The sequence below is a fragment of the Pyrgilauda ruficollis genome, unplaced genomic scaffold (genome assembly GCF_017590135.1).
Source record: "Pyrgilauda ruficollis isolate IOZ18807 unplaced genomic scaffold, ASM1759013v1 scaffold158, whole genome shotgun sequence".
Classification (NCBI taxonomy): Eukaryota; Metazoa; Chordata; class Aves; order Passeriformes; family Passeridae; genus Pyrgilauda; species Pyrgilauda ruficollis.
In genome coordinates this window covers 510,254-536,569 of record NW_024514543.1, presented here as the reverse complement: position 1 = coordinate 536,569, position 26,316 = coordinate 510,254, and the positions used below count along the sequence as shown (strand labels likewise).

General features: G+C 38.8%; 1 protein-coding gene across 1 annotated transcript in view; it reads left to right on the top strand.

Annotated features, from left to right (window-relative positions):
• The first annotated feature begins 2,644 nt into the window (after window positions 1-2,644).
• ACER3 (alkaline ceramidase 3) overlaps window positions 2,645-26,316 on the top strand; it is a 56,397-nt gene continuing 32,725 nt past the window's right edge. The window contains exons 1-2 of the mRNA XM_041461913.1: window positions 2,645-2,845; window positions 21,984-22,094. Coding sequence (XP_041317847.1) covers window positions 2,743-2,845; window positions 21,984-22,094 — 214 coding nt within the window. The 5' untranslated portion in view covers window positions 2,645-2,742. The remainder of the gene's footprint in view (window positions 2,846-21,983; window positions 22,095-26,316) is intronic.

Below are 26,316 nucleotides of genomic sequence, written 5' to 3'. Positions count from 1 at the left end.
CCCTCTAGTGGTGTAAACTGACATGATTCAACCACCCACGGATCAGTTAAGCCATAAGGTTTCAGGGCAACATTAAACTGTACGGAAAGAGCATCCTTTGCCACAGGTAACCTGAGGCCACATGAAACTACTCCATCAGCACGACAAACACATTTTTAGTAATACTGAAAATAAGCATTTCAGTAGCTCTGTTTGGTTTTTGCCATTTCAGAAACAAGACATTCCCTCCATAGGTTGTACAGATCAGACAAAGAAAATCCAATGCCTGGACAGGGTAGGTTTCATCCTTTAATCAGACAGACCACATTTAGATGCAAAGAACTTTAGGCTGTCACATTATATCCAGTGCAGTAATGGACAGAACATGGCATAGCTCAAGGTTACAGAGGAAAAGTACTGATTTTAATATGTATTCTTGTAACAGCTGAAGCAGGCAAAGTTGGTTTTGTGGAAGTCAAGTTTACCTCTACAAAATGTTTTCAGGGGGAAAAAAATAACCTATTATAATAGTTTGGGGCTGCCTCTTCAATACTATCCTTCTGAGTGCAGTGACTGAAAGGTTTATCAGAGTTCAAAAGCAGAGAGCCAAGCCACAGGACAAGTCAGAAGTAAATGCATTTTGTGATGGAGAATACTCCACAAAAGTGACAAATAAATAAAAATTCCCTAGTGATTGAAATCAGGGCCTAGCTATGAATTTTTCTTGTATTTCTGCGGAAATCAGAATGGATGACAACATACATTATTGGTATCTACCACATAAAACGCTTAATTAATTTACCTTGCCCAGTTTTCAAGCTAGTTTCATGTCTGACTTCTTTTTCTAATGTGGTGGCAAATCTTCTCATGGCCAGCATGCACATGATGAGAAAAGAAACAAACACCAAAATTTTAAATTATTTATTTAAAGCCAACTGTAATTCAAAATTATAAAAATTGCCTACATTTTTCCATGTTTTTGCCATTATTGCTCCTGGTGAGTAAATATTTACTTTTAAATATTTAACTATAAGTTAATATTTAAAATATTTAATAGGTCTCTCCATAGTTTCTGAACCACTGCAATTTTAAAATTTTTAGTTATTTTTCTACCAAGAACTTCTAATCTTAAAATTTATCATGAGAACAAAAATCAGAGCTGTACAAACTTCCTTGTTACATAAACTGAACCTTCAAAAGTCTGAAAAGCTAAAGTGCATCAAGCAGGCCAGAATCCTCCTCATTGTTTACAGTCAGTTTTATGCATCTTGATCAGGCTGGTACTCATCCAGACCCCAATCCTGAAAGTATAAATCTGTGGAAGTACTGCATATCTGAAAAATATAGGAAGACAGGTCTGCATATAAAAATCCACAAGTATTTTGATGGTGTTTTGACAATTTAGGTGTATTGCCATCACTAAAATAAATTTTATTTTAGTGCTTTATAGCATGATGAAAAGTAGTGATATATGTTAAATGCATCTCTACCTGATGCTGGAAGCAATTATATACAAACTGAACTTCAGAAGGCAAGATGGTCTTCAAGACAGATGTATACATTTTGCCATGTATTTACAGTAGGAAAGGTCTGTGTCTAGACTGGCATTTCTTAGCTTACAGGAAGAAAGGTGAGAAGAAATAAGATGTGGAAAAAGAAGTCTGTGTGTTTGCATGCAGGTGTAATAAATTGTGCTGGCCAGCAAAGTGTAAGCACTGTGTACAGCCCCCAAGGTCTGCCCAAAGCTTCTGCTCTAGTCTTTGCATCACCTTCTGAAACACAAAACACACACACAGCATTATCAGGCCTTTACTGGTACACTTTATTCTTTTCCCCTTTGTCTCAAGTCTTTCCATTTTTAGATTGTACTTGCCTCTGGATACCAACTCTGCTTGAGAAGCAGTTTGCATATTATGGGTGTAAGTATAGTACGCGTAGTAAGCACTGAGGAAACTAAATAAGGCATCAGAGGAAAGGAAAACCCCCATTTAGTAGGCAGTGCTATAAAAAAACCTCCTTCCTTCTCCCAGCCCACGAGTATGAGAAACACTTGCCTCTTCTGTGCTTTTAGGAGGAAAAATTCTTCAATGCGAAGGTGGTGAGACACTTCTCTGGCACAGGTTCCCCAGAGAAGCTGTGGATGCCCTATCCCTGGAAGTGTTCAAGGCCAGGTTGGATGGGGCTTTGAGCAGCCTGGTCTAGTGGAAGGTGTCCCTGCCCATGGCAGGGGATTGGAACTGGATGGTCCTTGAGGTCCCCTTCAAGCCAGATCATTTTACGATGCTGTGAAGCTGTATTTCAACAACATGAAGGCAGCACGCTGCCCCGCTCACCTCACAAACCCTCCACGAAGTCTATAAGGAAAAACGGAGTGGAAAGCCGAGGGAGAAAACCTCCTCACTGCCCCCAGACCGGCTTGAAAAGCGGCTGAGAAGAGCGCCGTGATGTTGCACGTCCCGCCTCATCCCCACAAGGGCATCGCGCGGGTTCCCCGAGAGCCAAACACGCCGCGCACCGGTGTTTCCCCACACACTCCCCACATCCACGTTTTTCACCGCAATGTGTTTCTCCGCCCCCGTTCGCTCCGTCCGACAGGCCGCAGCCCGTCCCCATGGCGACCGCGGCTCCGCCCCGCCGGGCGGGCCCAGCGCCGGCCCCGCCCGCTCTCCCGCTGCCGCCGCCGCCGCCGCGCTCGGGCCCGGCGCCCTTCTCCCTCCGCTGCCCCGTGCCCTGGCTCCGCTCTAGCCTGGAGCGGGCGCCGCGATGGCTCCGGCCGCCGACCGGGAGGGTTACTGGGGTCCGCCGACCTCCACCCTGGAGTGGTGCGAGGAGAACTACGCCGTCTCCTACTACATCGCCGAGTTCTGTGAGTGGCCGCTCCGGCCCCGGGTCCTGCCCCGGCCCCGGGGGCCGCGTCCCGCCGCCGCCTCCTTCTCCCTCTCCGCAGCTCTTCGTGCTCTCTCCCCGCGGCGGGGGAATCCCTCCTCCTCCTTGGCCCCTCTTTCCTGCGGGGTGACGGTGCCGCTGCCCCTCAGCCAGCCCCGGTGGGTGGAAATGGGTGTTTTTTACCGCTTTCCTCACAAATCCGTGTCGGAAGCACGGGATGGTGTAGCCCCTCTCTCCCCAGCGTGTGTTCGGGCCCCCATCCCGAGCGTGTCCTTTCGGCCTGTGTCCATAGGGATGGCAGGGTGGGGGTGCCGGGGGCCTGCGGCGGTGGCTGGGATGGGGTGGCCCGTGAGGTGTGTCCTGGGGGTTATCCTGGGAGCTGGGCTGGCACACAGGCAGGAGTGAAGAGAGGAACTCTCGCTGGAGCCGTGCTTGGCGTGTCACGCTGTGAAGCCACACGGGTCTGCTGCTCTGCTCCCCTTGAGGTGGAACCGTCTGCCCAGCCTGGACTGTCAAACCAGGTGAAACTACTCAGGGAGAGAAAAGGTATCTTCATATGCAAGATACGTTTCATCCAGGGATGACACCTTCACCCAGCTGGTCTTTGGTGCCTCGTGAGGACCATCATCAATCAGGTGGCTCTGCTGCAGGTGGTGGGAGTTCAGTGAGGCTTGAAGGGTCTCTCTGTTTCATGTCAGTGTCTTTTAGGACAGCTTAGAGCACTGGCAAGAGAGCAGGCCATTGGTTTAACCTCGAAACTCTGTTATTGAGAAACAGTCAGGATTTGGCATGTTTTAAGGAAGGAAAGACGGGGCTTCAGCTACAGGGTCATCCATCAGGTGCTTGAGAAAGGAGTGTCTTGCAGATAATAAAATATCAAGCCCTATGTCACTGAGATTTTGTTGAAAAACTAAATATTTTTGTGTCCTGGGCAGCGGCTTTGAAGGGTGTAGTAGTTATAATTATGTGCCGCTGCCTGGCATACGCCCTGTACTACAAAAAACTTTCACACGCATAAGGTAGGTAATTGCCTTTGAAGTGTTAGGGCCCTGGGTGCTGAAGTGACCAGGCTCACCTACCCTGAAGTGCTTGAAGTGGGCAATCTGAAGAGGCCTTTCACACAGCTGGGATGCTTCAGCCATGGTTTGGAAGAGCTTGGCATGCAGAAGATGGAAGGTTCTGGGTTTCCATGCCAAGCTGTGACTCCTGGTTGCAAACGCTGACATGGGTGAGGATCCAAAGTGAATAATTGTGAAAGAGGGTTCAGAGTGTAGGAATTGGAAGAACAGGATCTGAAATGAACAGCGGCAGCATAAGCAGCTTAGAAGCTCAGAGGAAAAAGGAAGTTAGTGTGTAGATTTATGGCTGAGAAGAGGCAGGCTGACTGAAAAGGAAACAAAATTAAATACTCTTAAAAAGGGACAAACTTAGAAGTCTAAACTGAATAGACTTTTGCACAGTATGTATATATGTGTTTTCGTTTTTGTCAAGCATAATTTGCGAGATAATTCTCATAGGGAAGAGGAAGTTCTGTTTCTTCACTAATGTAAAAATGAATTTGACTAGCATGTAAATTTTTAAAGTAATTCCTGCACTGTTGGCCTTGTTAAATGATACTTTTTGTCTACTTTTGGATTATTCAGGAGAAGAAAGATGAGGATGAGAGTAATGGGAGGCAGAAAGGCTTGTGTTCTGAAGAAAAAGGGAGTAGCTATACAAGGTCTGGTCCCTCCTTACGGTTTTGGTGTTTGGGACCACAGTTTGTTGGTCTGTCAGTTGCACTGAAAAAAACATGGATATAAGGGCTGTGTTGTAATATAAAGCATTTAAATGGTCTAAGTTCAAAATGCAAAACAGTAAGTAAGCCTGCTGTGGTGTAGGGTTAACAGCAGCTAATTTCAGTCCAGATGCCAAGATGGGTTAGATTTTCCTCAGCAGTGTTTCTCTAACAGTGCTTTCGGGGTCTGAGGCAGTACGTGTTCTGGGGATATTATTTGAAGTTTTACCTTACAGAAGAGTGAAAATCCATTTCTGACTTGGTAACACTCAGGTACAGCTGATTGTATGTAAAATTTTTTGCATGAAATGTTACTAATGTTACGAATGATTTTTAAGAAACCTTGGAGGCCCAAAGATTGAAGAATACTGGCAGGTCCAAACCAAATAGGTTGCAGGCTAAAGAACCAAACAGAAAGCTGGTGCAAATTACATTTTTGTGCCATTTAGCAATTTGGTTTTGACATGCTACTTTTAGTACAAAATTGCTACGTTGTGTTCCAAAAGCCCACATGCAGTTCCTTGCTCTTTACTCCTTAAAGAACTAGTGTAAATGATAGCAGCTTATCAATTGTATGTAGTGAGAGATGTGGAAGTGAGGTAAGGTGGTGGTGTAGCACTTAATACTTGAATTCCCTTGATGAATCCCAAACACAGTGGCATTTATTCAAAAGTTCATTTTTTTAATAATGAAAAATGCTTTTTTCTTGCCTTTCTGAGTCTGCACCTAGTCAGTTTTTCTCCCCTGTGGAGGTGGATGACTAACTGCTCTACATCCGTCTGTAGAATATTAAACCAATTGAAATGGAAAACCAGTTAAAAAGAATTGTTTTGCAAGTTTAACTCTGTTAAGCCTTAAAATGAGTCTTATATCCCCCACTGATTGAACCTATTATACGGTGTAGTAATTCCTTTTTCAGGGATTCTCACTGATTCACTCCTGTGTGCTGGAGGGCAAGTGGTAGACATGGGGATTTTTTTCCTTCTTTAAATCTAAACCTTTCCAGGTCCCAGTTCTTGAAAGCTGAATTATCCAAACTTTTGTACACTTGATTAAGAAAAAATAGTAAAGCATAAACCCACCATCCTCCCACATAAGCAAATAGAAAAAGGGGCAAATGTAAGTTCTGGGCTGTAGCACTTATCACTCAAATGCTACAGCTTACTCCTTATTTTAGCAGGGTTTATGTTTCAGGCCAGTGTAGCCCACGTAGCATTGAGTTTTGGGGGTCTGTTTTGACGTGAATGTCTATCACAGGAGCCTTACCCTTCTTGCATTCAGTCATCCCTGTAAGAAGAGTTTCTCTTGTAGTATGATGAGAGAATATAAGTAATCTTCACATACTTCCTTTGCTGAAAGCATGTAGAGTAGTACAAATTCAAACAAATATTTTAGATTCAAAGGAGCCCTGTGTGGTACACGAGGGCTTATAATTCCTCAGTCAGGAGAATCATGGGGGCGAATTTGTTGCTGTTATCAACAGAATGCTGTGTTCCAGTTTGGATCAAACTTGAGTCATGTTTCCAGTTATGTTGCTTTGAGCTATCATTGTCCGTGAGTAATATACATCATCTACAACATGACAGGTTTAGAGATATATCCTTATGCTGGCATTTACAGCAACAAGCATCTAGAACATTGCTTCAGGCTTCTCAAGGAATTGGTGAAATTTGTTTCTTTCTTGGCTTCTGGTCTTGTCTAAGCATGTTCTCATATCTTCGTATAAGAAATTTTTTTTATTATTATTATTATTATCATTACCAGAGTTCAATCCGTTAGTTTTTGTTTTCATTAGAAATCTGGTAAGTGACTTCTTGTAACTGGGATTTCCTTATGGGACTCTTATTTAGGAAAAAAACGCACCCATGTCATGAGAATCTGCCCATGTTTCTAGCTATTTTTGTTCTGCTTCCTTCAAGCTTCTGATTTTTGCCTCTGACAAGAGATTGAGGTAAGATTATGGTGACTTGTGTTCTTCAGTGTGAGATATCTCTTTATCTCACATATTGGATGACATAGAGTGCTGTCCAAGCATTCTTGACATTGTGAACAATGACGCAAAAATATTGGTATTCCCTTTTAGTCATTGCTCAGAGAATACAGCTACCAGAGATGCACAGATCTCTATTTTCTATGGGGTTCATTACTTTAAAACGTAAAAAACTTGCAAAATTTACATAAACTTAGAATAATGTTCATTAATGTTGAATTTGTACTGCCACGTATGTGTTGTCACCTGTTCCTCGTGGGTGTCTTGTTGCATTTTGCCTTTTTTGCCAGAGGCTTTGGAAAGCAGCCAGACTGTTGGGCTAGGTACTCTCTAAGAGAAAGTAAGCAAACTAAAATAAAGCCAACTGTCTGCCTTCAAGAACTCTTCCTGTTCTTTCAGTGATAAAGTGGCAGATGAAGGAAACATCATCAAGTTTAATTGGGTGTGATCAGCCCAATTGCCTGGCTGAGATGGAGCGATTTAAAGATGACATGACACAGATGAGTTCTAAAGAGTGCTTTAACAGAAGACAGTGTCACAGACCTGTAGACTTTAAGACTGAAAGGGATTTGAGTGTGTAAATTTAATGACCTCATTGGAGGAAACCACATCACAACTTTCCTCTGGAAATTTATTTGGCTTCTTGAGGGAGCCCTCTGAACTGAGGAGATACTGCAAGCAGAAAGGTAAAGGAAACATTAAACTAATTGATGGTGAGTGTAAAGTGAAGTGGAGTGTGCAGAACAGCGCTCAGCTGTGCGGTGCATTTTAGGATGAATGCTTCTAGCTTGCTTTTTGTGCTGCGGACAAAAAGAAGTTGAAAGAGGGGTTCCTTTCTCCAAAAAATAATATAGCAGAAGCAAAATCATAAGCCAGATGGTCTCTGCTGTCACTTTTTTTTATTTCTTTCTATTTGGTTTTTGCTACTGAATCAGTAGCAAATACTGTTACATTAACTTATTTTCTTTCCTAGGCTGTAAATGTGTATTCTTGGCTTAAGCCTAAAGATAGTCTTGTCACACAGTTTTGATGCATTTTGACACCACTGATGATTTCTATATTATTTTTAATTCTTCCTTGCTTTTTATCTTTCATCCATGATGCAATTCTCCTTTGATCTCATGACAGCTTAATTTTCAGTTTTCCCACCAGCCTTCATTGAAAGATGGAGTCAAAGGCTCTTGGAAAGTTGATTTCTCCAGTCACCAGTTCTTATTTATCCATCATGTTATGGATATGCTTAAAACCTGGCAGATACTGTGCTAATGGACCACGTGTGTTTATCTACTAATATATGTGTAGTTATTAAGCAACAATAAAATTCTTAAATATGGTTTAACAAAGCATTTTATTACTCTATAATTAGTGCTTCATATTCAGTACTTGTACATCTGGCAGTTGGACATCTGCCACTCCAAATGGTAACAGAGCAGTGACATTTGTACAATTTATTTTTTCTTATGTGCAAATTGAGGTAGACAGGTTTACGAACTGCATGATATGAATTTGCAGAATATATATTTGTAGCTAGAAATAGGAAGATTAATGTAAAATAAATGATTATAAAGGAACACTGCTGACTTTTAAGTTACTTTTAATGAGCTTTTACTCACAGATTAAAAACTTTTGTCATAATTGAAAGACAAAAAGTCTTCAGTCTGGGGTTTGCTGTGCCTTGTGTGTGTGAAACTGCTATTTATGTAATGCATTTTCTATATTTGCTGGTGCCTTTCACAGATAAGTGGGAAAGAGTTTTTTTTTTTTTTTCCTTTAAAGAACAAAGATTTAATTATCGATGCAAAATGTTCAAAGGAAGTCTGGGAATTGTCTCCAGTCCCAACATCTCAGCAGTGTATGGTTGTTTTGTCTTGCAACATGTGCAAGTGATCACACACTTGGCTGTTTCTCTGACTGCTTCTAGAGGATCATGGAAAGGTTTGTGGCTCATGAACGTTTATAAAATGCAAAGAGTTCTTTTAATTCAAAATTTGTGTCTAAACATGACATTATAATGCTAGAAGAGAACCCATTTGCAAGTGGTTATCAGGGCAAAGCTACCTACCTTAGATTGCCTTCTAGCTGGGAGGCTCTTTGTACCTGCCTCATTAATTACACTCATTCTTCCATCCATTAGCAGAGAAGCTGAGCTGCTGCATGAATTAAAGGTGCTTGGTTTTTCTGTCTTTGTGGAAGTACTACAAAGAGCAAAAGAATGTGTCAGGAAGAGAGAAATTCTAGAGAACATTGCAATAAAAAAAACCCCAGAGCAACACTGCTTTAGTGTCAATCATTTACCATTAATTGATATGAATATGCCCATATAGGCAGGCTCTGTGTAGAGGCTCAGTGATTTTGCTGGGTACTGTTGAGATTTAAGATTTCAGGCACAGACCCTTCTTTGTACTTGAAAATGCAATTATAAATTTGCAGAGTTTTTGTGCTAGCTCAAAAAAATGAAGAGTCTAACCATGATATTTTTTTCTGTTTCTAAAAAATTAATTTCCTTGAAGAAATATGCTGCATGTGCACTGTGACTAGTGACTGAAAAACTGATGTTTCTAAATGATCACTGCAGTCAGCATCTCCACGATCATTATCTCCTTTACAGTCAGGTCCATCATCCTCTGGCAGAGTACCTACTTCAGTGTGTCTGGAGTTTGGGAGGCAGAAGTTGTTCTCTCTGTCAGTCTCAGTGGTGAGATTGCACCCTTTGTGCCCCTTCCTCAGCCTTACAAGATTCCTCTTCAGTTCTTTGCTTCTCCACCAGCTGGTGACTCAGCCTGCCCTGCACATTGCAGCACTTTCCTGAAGGAAATTCCAAACTTTATTTCAGATTTGAGATTAGTGTCCGGCAGTGTGTCTATTTCCCAGCTGTGTCCTGGGGCTTTAGTTTCTTATATTTGGTTTTACATTGTTCCTTGATTGCTTTGGATGTGTTTTCTGAATGCAGTGTCCTTGGTGTGACCCTGAAATGGTATGTGCAGAGTGTGTGTCTCTTCAAGAATCTCTGGCTGGCTTTGTGAACAGGAAGGTATTTTCCCTTAGCCAAGTCCAGGTAATACTGCAATTCTCTCTAAACAGAGGAACTGGAGAAGGGGACAAGTGTGGCCTGATTAAGCTGGGCGAGGTTCAGGATGTTAGTTTGAGGCTTAACTTATATATTTGAGAGGGCAAGATTTAGACATTTGGACAAGAAAGCAGACAAGCAGAATTCGGAAAAGACATGGTGTTAGGGGTGAGCTGAACATCTGTATGTTTTGTATGAATTTGATACGAATTTTGTATGTATTCCAACTAGTAGGATTTCAAGGTATCAACTTAATAGTCATAAGACATGACCCTAGAAGCTCTTGATTTATACAGTGCTTTAATGAGCTCATTATTTGCAGTAAGCTCATGATGCCAATGCTCTGTAGGCTGGATTTTTAGTAATTGCTGATTCCAGTTGGATAAGGATTTTCATTTGAACAAGAATCAGCATCTGGGAAACAGATACAGTATTAGGTCCAAGAAGTCCTTTAGAGCTCTGAGCATTAAAATTAGTCTGGACACTTTCAGTCTTGGGATAGAACAAATGACATCTCTTTCTTCATCCTGTCTCGTCAACACCATTTGTTTGTTCAAGCAAAGACCTGCTTCCTGACTGGAAAGCATGCTATTGTGATCCCTTCAAATGGGTATTTTAAATATCATTGAGGAAACCCCGGGATAACTGAAAAATTACTTGTATGTCTTTGAGGAAGACACTTTGCAGATCTGGCTTGCTCTGAAATCAAATGGGTCATCTGCAACAGGAAGCTAAAATGACCAGCAGAACTGATGAACTGATTTTGTTGTCACAGAGAGTTTACATTACTTCTAGGTAAAATGGATGTATTTTTCTTCTACAAGTACTTACCCTTTCTTGCACAGCAAGCCTTTTCATGTTTGTGTGAATCTTATTACAAATTTGGTTGTTCTTGGAGGGAGTTTGTAGTGCTGCTCTCCTGCCAGAGACTTCCAGGTCTGGTGCTGACCCCAGATTGCAGCAGCCAAGCTGCTTTGGGGTCTGTTGCATGGTGGTTCAGGGTGTATTTCTGCTGATATTCCTGCATTCTTTCTACAGTATACAGACCTTTTTTTTTTTTTTTTTTTTTTAGATTTTAAATCTTACAGAATTAAGAAAAAACCCACAAATATATAAACTCAGAGTTGCTCCAGGTAATATTTTGTTCATGAATGAAAGTAGATGTGTTGTCTTTTTTTTTTCTTTTCTTTTTTTTCCAAGTCTTTTTCACAGTTCTGAAAATGAGCTGTATAAGCAGAAAGAATAAACTATACACAATGTGCTGATCCCAGTGTATGAGTAAACTGCCTGGAAAATCAGAGAAACAAAACTTTTTGCTTTATTTTTTCAGTTTAGTAGCAAAAATGTAGAAAAAACGTTAACAATGTGCTTCTATTCATACCAGTTTAATGCTGTCTCCATAAGCTGCTGCTATAGTAGCAGTGTGGAGGTTCAGGGCTTTCTTTAGAAAAGATCCAGAGAATCTTTGCTGGTTTGTACTACTGGTGAGTAGAGTGTCTCTAAGAATCAGTTCAATTGAGTTGTGTCAATGCCTTGGAAAGCAGCAGAGAAATGCACTGTGGTAGTGAAATCATACAGCAGATGTTGTTTTCATTCACTTAAACAAACTGCTATGCCTTTGTGATCTGTGATACCACAGTTGCTTTTCACTCAGAGTTTTGGTGGCTGTTAAATCTTTCAAGGCCCAAGTTTTACAATCCTGCAAGGCTCCTCAGAATGCTCCTCCTTCTGCACAATGCTTAACATCAGTACAGTACTGAAATGCTGAAACTCTTTTGAGTCTATCCCAATTTAATGTTTCATGTCCTTTTTTTCCCCTTCATTCTGGGCTGCAGAGAAATACTGTGAAGCAATTTCCGTTTCTTAAGCGCATTTCCTTCCAAGCTCTTCCATGCTGATTTCCACTTGACTTCTGTATTATTTTTTTTTCTACAATTGTCTCAGGCGTTTCCTCTGGAAGATTTCCTCTGCCAGCCTTTGGGCCACATTTCTGTTGGGAACATGGTTAATTTGTATATGGTTTTCAACTATTTTGTATCTTATTCAGTAAAACAGATTTCTGCCCAAATTCCTGCCCCCCACCTTATGAACTATTATTGTGTAGGTACTTATATTAATTTATGTTTTTAACAAAAAGATAGTGTTTAAAGTTGGAACCTTCAATGTATTTTATACCTCTTCCTTTATTTAGTTTAGACTGTGAAATACTTAAGATATGGGATTTGATCTTACTGTCTCTGTGGAGAAGCTTCGTTTCCCCTCCAGATAAATAGCTTTTGCCAAGATTTGTGGATGATAAATGATTGCTAATATTTTTTTTTTCATTTTTCAAGCATGAACAAGAAGGTTGTCTTGAAATGATAATTAGACAGTGACTGAAGAATACACTTGGAGTTAGTTGTAGACTAGGAGTGACAACCTTCGATTCTTGCATTATTGAATTAATTGGGTACTTTTGAAAGTTTTTGCTGGAAGTTGTTATGTGAACTGGAAAAGGTTATGAAGGCTTTGTAGAAATGAAGTACCTACATAAAAGCGATAAAGTTAGATATTTAGGAGTGAAGATGATGAGTCTCGGTCATTTCTGTGACCAGTTGCCATCACGTGCTCCAGGTAGCCTTAGGGTTTTTCATTTAAGGCAGCCCTGAAAAAAAAAAAAAAGAAAAAAGATGGTTATTTGCAGAAGGAATTTTTTATTACTACTGATGATAAGAGGGTGAATGTCACCAATCAGTATTTGAGTGGCTGTGGCGTGTCTGAATCAGGCTGTGGTTGCTGACCAGTTTCATTATCCTCATGTGTTCTCCTAAACTTGTCACGTAGTATTTCACCTTTAATTTCCTGCCATCCAAGTAGGGCAAAAGAATGGCATGAGTCATTAGTAAAAAAGGCTTTAATTGTTCTGGACACCCAGGGGAAATCCGTATTGATAGTAAGAAAAGGAAGAGAGTGAGAGGATTTGATGTTGAAGATGGACTACCCAAGCTAAAGCTACAAATACCTGGAGAGAAGCACTGGCTTCTCCCTGCTGCTCACCATCCCGTGAGCATGCTGGGCTCCCCTAAGGCTCAGCTCTCCTCTGTCACTGCATAGTGCCTGGGACAGTCCTACCAGAGCCTCTGGGCTGATACCCACAGCTTCCATGCCTCAAGTTGGTTTTTCTGTTGTAGTGAGGACTGACAGATGCTGGGTTGGATGTACTTGGTAGCTCGAAGCTATCAGCTGCTAAAATCTGTGCTTGCTCCTCTGGACAGACCCTTAGACTTAAAGGATTTGGTGCAGACACTGAACAGGAAGCCAGGATGCTGATGCCACCATAGGAGAAGAATGGCTGGAAGGAGTTAAGAATGATGAAAATTACATGGATGATCAGTGTAATATATTGGTCACTGCTTAGTTTTAGCAGGGGCTGAACAGTAATCTCCATGTCTGTTATTTCCTTCCAGTCTGACATCATCAACCTGCCTTAAAATAACATTTAAAATAGGTTTTATTTGGTTTTCCAGTAAAGGATATAAAAGAAGCAAATCTGCCCTTCAGCAACAAGCTTATTGCATGTAATATTCTAACTTTACATCATCTCAGCCTAATCTCTTTAGACTTTGATTGCATTTTCCAGATGTAAGCACTTGCTTTTAGCAAGCTTTCTAGATTGGTATTTCAAATGATCTGCCTATGTCAACTGTTTTTACTTTAAATTGGCTTTCAAAATCCTTCCAGGTGTACTTCAAAGTAATTGGTGTGCTTGCCATCATCTTAGATTCATGCTTATTAGAGAAATTATGCTTTCTTTTGCATGTGATTTCCCATACCTAGGAAAGCAATATTAAAATATGACAGGATGGCATAGCATCTGGCTGTAATGCCAGTTTATTTCTTGCAGTCTGGTTAATTGTGAATTTCTTGGATTAAGAATAAAATGTCCTGTAAAGAAGGTGTGTACTATCATATTTGTCCAAGCTACTTCCTGCAGTCTCAAAAAAAATGATCATGAATAGATTCTTTCATCTTTATTATTATGTTTCTAAATACTGTTATTTTCAGGTAATGGTATATTCAAAATGCAAAAACCATTTATTAATGTTCCACCATGCCCTGCACTTGTGACAGGCATTGGTGTGATAAACGTACAACTACAGTAAGATAATAGGCTTCAAAAGAGAAGACAGTACTTGTCTTTTTAGTTTAGGTGTTGTAGCTATCCTTATTCTGGCCTATCACCTCAGAATATTTTCATTGCAATTGCTTTCATAACTATCTGTTAAACTTCACAGCTGGTCCTCCACATTTTAATCTGCCCTTCTAATGCTCTTCTGGGGAAGAGCAGTTTATGCTGATCTCAGACTTCACTCATGAAAAGTTTTGAGACAGATCCCTCAGAAAAAATCAGAAGTCACCCTTCCTCAAAAAAAAAAAAAAAAATCAGTGTAAGTTCTGGGGCTTTAGGCACTTTTTCTTCACTTGTGATAGCCTTTAAGAATTCCAGGAGGAGAAGTTCATTGTGCTAACCATGAGAATTGGCAACAAAAACATTGTTTCTGGAAAGTACCCAGCTCTTACTGTGACTTTGCAGCTTTACTTACGAGAAGTGGTGTGGTGAACTCGTTCAGTTTTATTGTGGTGGCTGAGGATGGTCAAGTGGCTAGAGGAACACTTTGGTGCTTGAAGGTCCTGACTTCATTTTTGTACAGGTTTCTTGGTGATTCAGGCAGCTTTATCCAGCCTGTCTTGCAAGGATATTGAGACAGAAGACTGGGGTTGCTTAGACCCTGAAGTAAAGGAGACTAAATAGGTGACCAGTGTGTTTTAGATTTGAGGGGAAAGAGCAAAAATTTATTTACCCCTGCAATAAATGTTTCACTGTCTAAATTTAAATTTGCTCTATAAACACAACTGTTCTATTTCTGGTATTGCAAGGGTATCTTCAAGGGTATTGTTTTCTTACGAAGAAACAAGTGGAGCTTTAAAAAATGAATTTAAGTATTAGCTTTCTCTCTTTTTTTTTTAGTATAATTTACATAAGAAGCAGAGCCAGTGTTAGTATAGTCTTCTGTTAGGTTGTAGTTTTCTAATGCCTTTACTATACAGTAGTAGTTTGCAGAGATGAGGGTAAGGAAAAGGATATCTTAATTGTAACCTAGGGCAATTTAGTTTATAATAAGGGCTTTTGTAGGATGTGCATTCCAAAGAGGCTTGTGCATAAGAAAATACACCCACACTTCACAGGTTTGAACTGAGCTTACTTGTGTGTGTTTTGTTAGTCAGCAGTGTTGAGAGCTTTCTCTTCTAAATACCTTTTGATTGTTTTGAAGAACACAAGTGTAACATGAAATAGTGTAATCAGACTAAAACCATCTAAAAATATTAGCTGGACTATTATGATGAATACCAAGGGAATGAATTCTGCAGCTGTACTATAAAGTGTGTAAAACCATAAATTGGAATGTATCACTTGACACAGCATGTTGGAACCACTTATACATGTGCACTGGAAATAAAAATCAAATTGTATTGTTAATAATTAATTTTTTTTCCTGAAATTGCCTCTTTGCCCCTCCCCAATCCAATATATCACTGCAATGGTTTACCTTCAGAAGGATATCAACTTACATATCTGTGCTATGCTATCCTGGAGAAATGGAGGCTCAGCAAGGGAGAAGCAGCCTAGAAGGTCTAGAAGCGCTGCCCTGCATTCTGACTTTAAACACTTAAACCTTCCAGCTGGCCATCAGCAATGTTGCCTTCAGTTTTTTTGGCCTTGTCCCAGCACTTGGACTTACTGGAAGCAGCTCTGCTGCTGGGCTGAGACACGTGCGACTGGAACGCGGTGTGCTCACAGCAGTGGTATGCATCTGAGTTGGTGCTGGCCTTGGGAAGGAGCCTGTGTTCCTACCTTGTTTGCCACCTCCCTTCACCCACGGTGCATTGTTTCCTTCATGTGTCTTTCAGAGCATTCTGTTTGAAACTCTTCCAGGATTCATAGTTTCTTTTGGGAGATGTTGCTGCTGCCAGATGCTAGATTTCTAGATGTCCTACTGAAACTTCTCTTTTCCTTGGTTCAGCCTGTTAGTGCTCATCAGAATGCTCTTCTTTAGTAATGCAAATAATATTTCTTTTCAAAACTTCAAAACTTTGAAAATATTCTTTTCAAAACATGTAAATCCTTTGGATTCCAGCCTGTTAGTGCTCATCAGAATGCTCTTCTTTAGTAATGCAAATAATATTTCTTTTCAAAACTTTCCCCGTATAAATCCTTTGGATTCCGTGTTGCTTTCTTGTAGCTTCTGTCTGACTGAGATTTAGGTAGCCGTTCTTTCCCTTTTCAGGTCTTCCTTTTCCTGTGTAGTACTCCTAGTTGTTGTATCTACTCCCTCCCTCTTATTTATGCTTTACAGTTTTTCTCATAATAGTATGACAGTTTCTATACAGAGATAAATTAATGCAGCATTCTTTTGTAATGTACTTCATTACATTTTTGTGTGCTGTTTTATCTGTCTTTCAATTTTATTATTCCTATGATCTACGTGAACTTGCTCCATAGATTTCTGATATTATTTTAAATACCGAGGAAGATCTAGTAGTTTCAGTAAAGATCCATTGATTTGTGTTGTTATTTATGTGTACTCATTTTTATAGTTCTTCAGGAAGCTTTCATACACAGCTTATACAGTTCACTAGTTCCTTCAGTATTTGTTTCCTTTAGTATTTTTCCCATTTGGTTATTAGAAATGTGGTAGCCAGTACAAGTTGCAGCTGAATTGCTGAAGTTGTAACTTCAGTTCATGTCCCAGTAAACAAAATTAAGGCTAGTTTAGTATTTGGAAATGAGAATTATACAACATAAGAAATGGATCTTGTAGCTTAAAAAAATACCCCATGCTCCCATTTTTTAAAATTTATTTTATAATTTTTATTTCTAAGTCAGCATTGGTGCTATGTTCCAGCCTGCAGTAACACTGTGTTGTATTTCAGTAAGTGACAGGAAGTTTATATTGATCCTTCATGCACATTAGCAAGTAGGCAGTCCAGTAATTACAAATTGGCAAAATTCCTGTTGGGATGACTTGGTTTTCTCCCCTTGAGGTCCTTCTGAAATATCAAATGGAAACAGCAGTTTTCATTTCCTGACACTCTGAAGTGCAGTTATTGTAGACTTTGAAGTGGAATATATTAAAACTGGCTGGTGGAAGTGAAAATCTAATTGCTGCTCTGCCCTCCTGGTGATAAGCCGTAAGCGAAAACAGCGCGAGGTTGAAGTTAGTGGCCAAACCAGGTGGTTCTGTGTAGTTGGTTCTTCTGAGCAGAGAGCATACCTCATGGTAGATGGTTATGCTCTCAAATGTGCCTGAATTGCATTGCTTTGCAATTTCTTGAAACTTGCTAAACCCTCTAATAATGAGCTGTAGTTTGCGACAGAACTGCGTGAGGTGATTCCAGAAACAAAACTATGAAATAGAATTCCTTATATCTGAAAGCAGATAGAAGGATGAATCAAGTTCTACATGATGCCATCTGACAGGCTTGTTTTTTATAATTATTTTTAATTTCTTCCTGCAGTGATGTAAAAAGATAAAGCTACATGATTCAGGAATTGACTGTGCAGAGCACCATGATATCCAGACAATGAAATTGATGTTTTCAGCCCCAAAACTTTGTTTGTTTGCTTATGTGTTTACTTAAAGGGATACTTTGATTCTATTACAACTTAGGAAAGTGGCTGCTATTTTCTAAAATACATACCTTTCTCCTGTTTCACAGTGGGATGCAAAAATTGTGCTATAATGAAAAATCTTACTGTGGTGAATGTTGTGTTTGTTAGTTCTGATATTAAATGAGCTCTTTATGTATAGTCAACTTTTTAAACAGCAAATGTTTTCTTCTTTTGTCTCTGAAACATTTATTTCTATTGGTTTGAGTCTTTTAAAAACCATAAGAAAGTGAAAAGTCCTAATCTGTTTGACAGAGAAAGAACATTTTAAAATTTGAAAAGATCCTTGTGCTTAGTGAATCTTGCTGTCATTCTGTATACAAACATAGGAGAAAACATCTCAACACAGGCTAAATCACACTGATCACCTTGTCAAAAGTTGAACATGATAATTTTTGCTTCTTTTTTATGATAGCACTTTTCCTCCCTCACCAAAACCAGCATCTTTATTCTAACTCCCAGCATTTTTCCTTATGTTTTTGCATCCTGTTTATTATTCCTTTATGACCATGATCTTTTACAACTTATTTGCAACCTCTCGGGTTTTTTTTCCTCTTTTGACTCTTCATCCAAATTTATTGTAGCACTTACTTTCTAGTGTGGAACTAACTACATACTTTGAAAAATGGAAATTTTATGAAAGGTCCTTCCTAACTGTGCTTGCAATGGCTGTGCAACAGTAAGCTGTGTATTGTACCTGGGTCTGCCTGTAGAAACTATTTCCCTCTTTAAGTTATTTTTGTTTGTATTTGTGGTCAGTCTTTGTACAGATCTTTGTGTGTTAATGATAGTGCACATATTTCTTAGGGCCTGAAGATGACTGTGAATGTACATAAGAAAAAGACTTCTCAGGTTTTGCTGCTGTATTTGTGGAATGGGAAGCAGGTGTGGTTTAACACTCATACTGTTCTTCCTACAGACAGAAGCTTGTTGAAAAGATGTTTTGCATAAATTTGATTTTGTTCTGGTACCTTATGGCATTCTCTCAATGAATAAAACATTACTTGGAAACAATGATTTGCATTAAAACAGTCTTGAAAGACTTGTATGGAAATTTGTGCAGTTAGTCACATTATCATGATTAGACCTTAATTTAGCCCTGTACTAGTACCATGTATAATCTTCGTGGACATGGTCTGGTTTAGTACTCTGGTAGGCTACTGCAGCATGTAATCTGATTGTGGAGCTTCCTGAGCTCCGCTCTGAAAGCTGTTTCCTCGTGCTGCTCATTTCTGTTGGGAAGCAGTTATAAATATTTCCTCTCTAAAGGGAAGCTTTCCTCTTTATTCTAGCCTGAATTTATTTAGGGTTAGTTTATATCTACTTAGTCATTGTCAGTATTACCCTTCAGTTCAAACAGCTCCCTTTTGTCTCTGGCGTTGACAAACAATGTCTTTACAGAGCACAGTCTTGTTCCATCCGGCCGTTGTTTTGTTCAGTGAGCTGAGCAATTTTTGTCCCTTCTGAAATTATAAGCTCCCATTCATCACTCCCATCTGAGTGGAGCTTCTTTGCACCTGATGAGCTTTCTCTTTTCTTTTATCAATAACTAGAGAACAGTGTGCTCCTCTGTTGACTTGCATGAAGACATAACTATTTTCACTGCCTCTATTGGAAATAAATTTAAGGGGTTTGGTGCATACAGTGATGGTTTATGGTCAGTTACCATGCAGTCTAAATTCACTTTTCTACCTCTTCAAATAGATTAATTCTACATATGGAATAAGGATTCATATTCACATTGGAAGGTGTGAATCATATTTAATCCTGTTCTTGTCATTTCGGTCTGCAAGTTCATTCATTTTTCCCCTAGATAATGTGGCTTGCCTTTCTTTTGATGGACATATTGAAGATAAAATGTTGAGAAGCAGTCTTTGGTCACTAAAGAAAACTTAGGTCACTCCCTGGACCAGCATTCAAGGAATCCAGTAGTGAAATATAAGAATGCTGTACAGAGTTAAGCTCAGGTCTATCCATGTGCATTTGTCAAATTTCTGATGTACCCTATTTCTTATAGGCACAACCAATAATTTCTTCTTTAATTATTTCACATATCTTTTGCCTCGTGCTTTAGTTGCAATTTCTTCATTCACTGGTTTTCCCATGGAGCTCTGCTGCATTATGTTTCCCCTGTTTTAAAAAAAGGAAATTTAGTGAAAAAAGATGAATTTTTTTTTTTACAGTTTGAACTATTTTCCCATTTTCAACCGCCTTGTTTGTTAAATAACTGTTTCATTTCCTTGTTTGTTAAATAACTGTAGAGTTATGGGTCTGCAGTGTGTCACCTTTTTCTTCTTTCTTGGTATTCTTTGCTAATCTCTGTGTATATCCCACAGCCATTTTTTGGTGGAATTAGTAAAAATCCCTTTTAATGAATTTATAAGCTATTCTGTGTGAGGATAATTCCTGTAAAGACTAGCTAGACTTTTATGAAATATGCATTCCTGGGGACCTGGGTTTGCAAGAGGCCTTGGAAGTTTTTGTTCTTGAAAAAAGTAATTTTGCTAGCAGCATGCCAGAGGACTTTATTGTTCCCCTGCCCCCATTTCCCCTTTTAAAAAAATGCACACAACTTTCAATAAGTATGTTTGCAGATAGGCTTGCCTAATCCATGCTGCAAATGTTCTGAATAAAATGGGCCAAAAAGTGCAGAGGAGTGGCAGGAATGTACAGCTAGATTAGGTCTATGGTATTTCCTCTCTCAGCAAGATGTTCTCAGATTAAATGCTCATAAATTTTCAATAATTTAATGTAATTATAGCTTTACAGGAAGTGTTGAAACCTTCCCTTCCCTTTCCTAGAGTAGAATCTGTTTTCTGCATTCTTGTACCCATCTGAAGTTTGTTATCCTACTGCAACTCTCTTCCACAGTCATGTGCCTTCCCAATTGTGGATAAACATCTCATGGTATTTCTTTTGTTTGGCATTTTCATATTTGAATTTTTGCCAGGCTTTTGACAGTTTCATAACTAAGTGACCTTGAACAGTGACATTTATATAATGTCTACTTACTTCTCTTGAAAATGGGCATAGTTGAGCACTACTTCAGAAAGCAGAAGTTTCGCTATCCAGACTATGTAACCTTTATTCTAGTTTTCAAGGCTCAATGACATGTTTGCCTGGTTTACAGGAGGACATGGCAATGGTCAGTGTGTCACACAACAGCATTTTTTGAGTGAATTTCTTCCAAACGTGGTCTCTGCTGAAAGTGAATCACTACCCATTGCAACACTGTGGGAATATGGTAAAAGAGTAATGATTCCACGAACAATTTAAACACAAAAAAAGGCCTTTTATATTGGTATAAACTTGTATATCCTTACAGAAGATTTTTGTTTTCAGCTGGGCTTCTTTTTCATGGAGGAACATACTTCAGAGCTGACTAGAAGAGTGAGATCTCTGACACATCTGATTTGACTTGTTTTAACTTGGTGAAATTCGTGGTTGGGCGGGATATGATGTTAAATCAGTAAGGAAGTGATTTAAAGAAGTTCTGATAAAAATCAGATGAGATTTTTAACTGGTTGAGAAGGCTGTCTCCAAGTGAGATTTGTATGTACTTTGTGAGAATATAGAAGAGCTACCTTGTTCAAGGGAACTAGATACACTTCTGCTACATGTGTTCTGAAATAACCTTTTTTCCATTTGAGTATGAATTTTCTTTAAAATTGTGAAGTATGGATTTTTGTTTTTAGAGGTGCTGCAATACCTTAGGATTATATTAACATATTTTGGTATGTTTTGCTTTTCTTTTGGATGGATCTTGGCAAGTAGGACTCCTGAAAAATAGCTGCTTGAATTAGGGGTGTGATTCAGAAAGGATCTGCTCACTCTTGTTCCTTGTTCTCGAATGTGAAATGCTTTTGGCATTTTCTGCTGAATAAAAAATACAGAAATAGAGGGTTTTTCGTGTCTTCATAGCCTCATAAATTGTATATTTCATTAGGATATTTGCAAATTAGATTTCAGTTTTATATAAAGTTAACTGATGGTGTGTGAAAATGTGCAGTTTATTTTGTATAAGCCTTTTTTTTAACAGATTTGCTCGTTTTCCAAATTGTGTGGCATTGAATTCCCATAACATAACCTCTATTCTCAAAATTATGATTTGTGGTTAAGTGAAAAAGCTGAATCTGCATCCCTTCTGCTGGGAGATGGACCATTTCCTTTTGTTTCACTTTAACTTTGCAGAATTTCATTGCACTTTTGCTTAGGTCAGCACAGTTGGGAACAGAAAAACAAGCCAAATCTAAATCAGTGTACAAGAGCTGGGCTCCTGGCTTTTATTGCTTTCTCTGGTCTCTGCAGGACATTTAATTTCTTTGCATTGTGTAGAATGTAGGATAGAGTCCTAGAAAGGTTTGGGTTGGAAGGAACCTTCAAGTTCCAAGCCCCTTGCTGTGGGCAGGGACACGTTCTGCTACACCAGGGATGGAGAACAGTGGTGTCTCGCTGGGTCACTTTCTGGATGAAAACTGTTGAACCTGTCTCTAATGAGTGAATGTAATTTTGTTAGATTTAGTTAAAGTGCATAGTACCCAATTCTAAATCTCTGCTTTGTGTTTCTCTCCTACAGGGAACACAGTGAGTAACCTGATTTTCATTCTACCTCCAATCTATGGTGCGATTCAGACCTATAAAGATGGCCTGGAAAAACGGTATTTAGCTGCATATTTGTGTCTTACAGGTATGTGTAAAACTTAGCTTGCTCTTTCATTATAAAGAGAGCTCAGATATGCAATGGAAAATATATCTAGATATTAATAAACCCTGTTGTTAAATCCAAATACTATGTGTGTGAAAAGTAGACCTGTTTGCTACACTTGCTAATGTTTACAGAAATTTGTATCTGTTGGAGTAACATGAAATTAGAATTCACTATATAATTCTATTAGATTTTAAAGTGATCTTTTTCTGGCTTTGGGTCCTGCTCAGTGCATCTTAGTTTGCTCCCTGTACTTTTCTGATGATTTACAGAATGTGTTTTGTGTATTCTACGTATAAACAGTTTCACACTATATTAATATTTTTGTGACATTTGTGTGGGAGAAGTAGTATAAGAAGTGGCCAAGATGTAGAGGGAACTAGAAAGTCATTCTTTCATTACTTCAAATTTGTTTCCAGTTCCTCTTTGGCATATATCACCCAGCCATCATGTCTGGAAGGTTTTGCAAGAATGGAAGAACAACCTGATATTCATGTTTAGATCAACTCGAGGGAAGTCTGTCCGTTCTAAAATAACAAAATTCAGAAAATAGCCAACTTCCTTTTAAATGTTAATTGTGTGACTAGAAGTCTTGTTTCTTATGAGAAAAGACATTTGAAGATGGTTCAGATTTGGCAGTTGGGTCTCAAAACTAGATTTCATAGAATTTCTGTGCTTCACAGGATTTCTGTGTTTGCTATACCTCTTGTCTTTATGGAGATTTTTCCCAGTCTGTGGAGTGGTAAGGGATTGATAGATGTTACTTTTAAGATTGGCATGTTATGTGTTTAGGCGGACATTGTTGAAAAACACATATCCATATGCTAAATGTATCCTTGATACCAGTTAAACTGTAACATAAGCAAGGTGCAAATTCACCGGTTTTCAGTTGTATTAGCTTTCTGATCTATGTGAAAGATAGGCAGCAACAATGCACTGCTTTTCATATTGTCTGAGCACTTTCTAATAAGCCATTTGTAGGCTTTCTGTGGTTTCATGTAATTATTAATTTTTGTCTCAGTATGAAACAGAATTCTTAAAGTTCAGAGCTTACTTTTTTTAAAAAGAGGTGGTAAGAAATGGTGTGTAAACGTTTGCTGAAGTTGACTTTGGGTGTTCTTGAATCAAAGTGTCCCATACTGCCATTCTTTTTAAACTATGAAAACGAGGAAGCCCTTAAATTAAAATTCAGTTTGAAACTGTTATCACCATGATTTGTGCTTACCTATGTCAGTGACAGTTTATGATGGACAGAGTGTGCGGTCACTATCCGACCTGAATGTCAAGCTGTTGCACCAGATGGGCATTTCTCATATTCCTTTTAATGTTTAAAATAATTTTTTAAAAAACCAAAACAAACCAAAAAAACCCACAAAAATAAAAACAAAAACAAAACAAAAACAACAAAAAAAAAAATAAAAACAAACCAGAAAACATACACAAAAGACCTCCTAAAAACAACAAAAAAAACCACAACAAGAAAACCCACCAAACCCAACTGCCTTTGATCACAGTAAATACGTTGGATTTCAATTTTTCCTCTCTCTGGTGTTGCTGAAGAGAACCTCAGCCTGTATTTAGACAGCAGTGCTGGAAGGCAGTCCTGAGTTCCATCTAGGCTCATCTGTGTCTGAGTTGGCTTTGATTCCTGTCTGAAGTGATAAATGGCTTGATTTTTAACTCCTATATTGGAAACTAACATTCAAGGTCTTTCCCAAAAGTGTTTCCCTTCTGCTTTGTGTCTGCTTCAATATTTGTTACCCTGTTTTACAGCAGTTGAAAGATGCAAAGAAATGTAGAAGACTTTATAGTTTGCAGTGAAAAACAGGAACAAGATTATTTGGAATCACAAACCACTTAACATTTGCTCTACTACAGAATAAAAGCAGTGAATGAAAGCATAAAAAGAATTTTAAATATGGTTGAAATATGTCAGGAACGTTGCCTTTCTGTCTGTGCATGTGACTGAACAAGAGACATACTGAAGTGGAGATAGAGTAAGTGTACAGAAAATTCTTTTTGGAAGAAGTACCAGACAGAATTCTTTCCATCGTATGAATTTTATTTATTAACAGGTTTCACTCTATTTATTTAATTTGTAACAAATAAATGTAGGCTTAATCTGTGAAAAGATAGTGAATTTAACACAAACTTGTGATTTCACTTGAGGCAGCATGCTTCATTAAAGATCATGCAGCAGAGCTTCTAAGTGAGGGTTGTTTTGTCAAAGTAGAAATTCTTTAACAGTTCTGCTGTGAAGATGGGGGTGGAAGGGAGGGTACTTTAGTTCGGTTTTAACAATTTTGAATAGTTACTGAGATTTTACAAGATAGTAAAAGACAGCTGTCAAAGCCAACGTTAAAATTAAATCTGTTAGCATTTGAGAACATGAGGTGTTGTTTCTAGACATTATTTTGATCCAAATCAGCTGCTTCTTTTGCATGCTTCCAGACATTTAGCTGATTGTCAGTTTCTTTGTGTTTTACCACGCCATGTTCAGTGCTTGCCTTTTATACCCACAATCTCTTTGGTTGACATTTATTTCCTTTTTAAAGTTAGTGCATTTTGCACTATGGAAGCTCTGTTTGTTTCACATACATGGTAAGATCTTGGCAGCACAACAAGGGGTATTTCTAAATAATTGTTCAAATAAATTACTTATTCATACTGGTGCCAATACTGAGTTACACTTTTCAGCAAGGCCTTTGAGATACAGCACACTGTTCTCAGCCCTTTTTTCTGCTGCCTTTCAGCATAAAGTGCATGTTCTCAAATTAACTCAGTAGGAGCTGGATATGACTTTTAAGCTGTAGAGAACCATTTAATCAACATATAAATTATGAAGAATAATCTTGAGCCATTATTTCAGTGTGTTGCATCACCTGAAGTAGGTGGAACCATTCCTACCTCAAGGAATAAGCAGTTGGTTTTGAGTAGTTTCTTATGATTCTGGAGTGTTGTATCAGGTTCTACACATGACAGTTCCTCATATGTCCTGGGGAACTGTGATTCTGAAATGGTTCATATTCTGGAAGGGTCTTGATTTTTAAAAAACTGTGTGTGTGTATATAAAGATATATATATATATACATATATATATATATAAAAAGAAGTATAACTTCTGGACCTAATGAAATAAGAAACCACTCAGTAAAGTAATGTTTGTTAGATACTTCACTTGAAATTTGGAAGGATTGTTCTGATTTGTATTTCTTTGACCTGTTTAATAAGGGCTCAGTTATTCAAGCAGTGCCAAAGTGGAGGAAAGAAAAAAGGTGCAAAAATTTTTCTATATTAGGAATAGCCATAGGAACTCTTAAGCAACTTAGTAAATCTAATTTCCAGTGAGACTCTGTGTCTGTGAAAACAGTTGTTAGAACCTCTTCAGTCAGAGTTAATTCCCTTCCTCTTACCTAACACCTGTAGAGAAGCTCCCAGGCCATGTCAGTGTTGTTAAATCAGCTGTGGTTGGGAACATTCCTGAGTGCTGAAGCCAAGCGGCGTGGAACAGCCAGTGTCTGTTCATCTTAGCCTCCAAAACAAGGTGACCGCCTGGAAGCTGCCTGGGGAAAGTGCTCATTGGAACAGGCCAGATTCATACCACAGACTGTTCCAACGACTCACTAGTGCAGACACTTGTACCACAATGTCTGGGAATAGTACCAGCCAAGCTGGAGGTTAATTGCAGAGCTCTGGAGTAACCAGTGTATCTCCTGCCTCTTATGCTGTGGAGGGAAACCATTACAACACAAAATAATCCGTTAAAATAGCTAATTTAATTCTACTTTTTCATCTTGTTTCATTCTTTAACTTTTAATGATGCAGTGGGTTGTTGTTTAATTAATGCCATCATTGGAAAAAAAATAAAATGGAATTCAGCTCCAAATTTAAACACCTAAACATACGTGTCTACCTGTGCTGAGGGTTCTGTCTGCCAGTGCAGTCAGTAAAGCCAGGAGAATCATTTGACTTGTTCTAAAATATCCGTTTGGCCAACTGCATTACTCTTAATAATGACATTCTCTTAGTGGAAGCTTTGATACCTAGTTCATGTGTAGGTACCTAAACAAAGGTGTTTGCATCTGGAGCATACTTCCTTCAGAATATTTTCATACAGTGCCTGTATAGTTACCATTTCTGTGAAATCCTAATAAACTGCTTTTTCTGTAAAGAATTTAGGCTCATAACAAGAATTTTGAGTGCT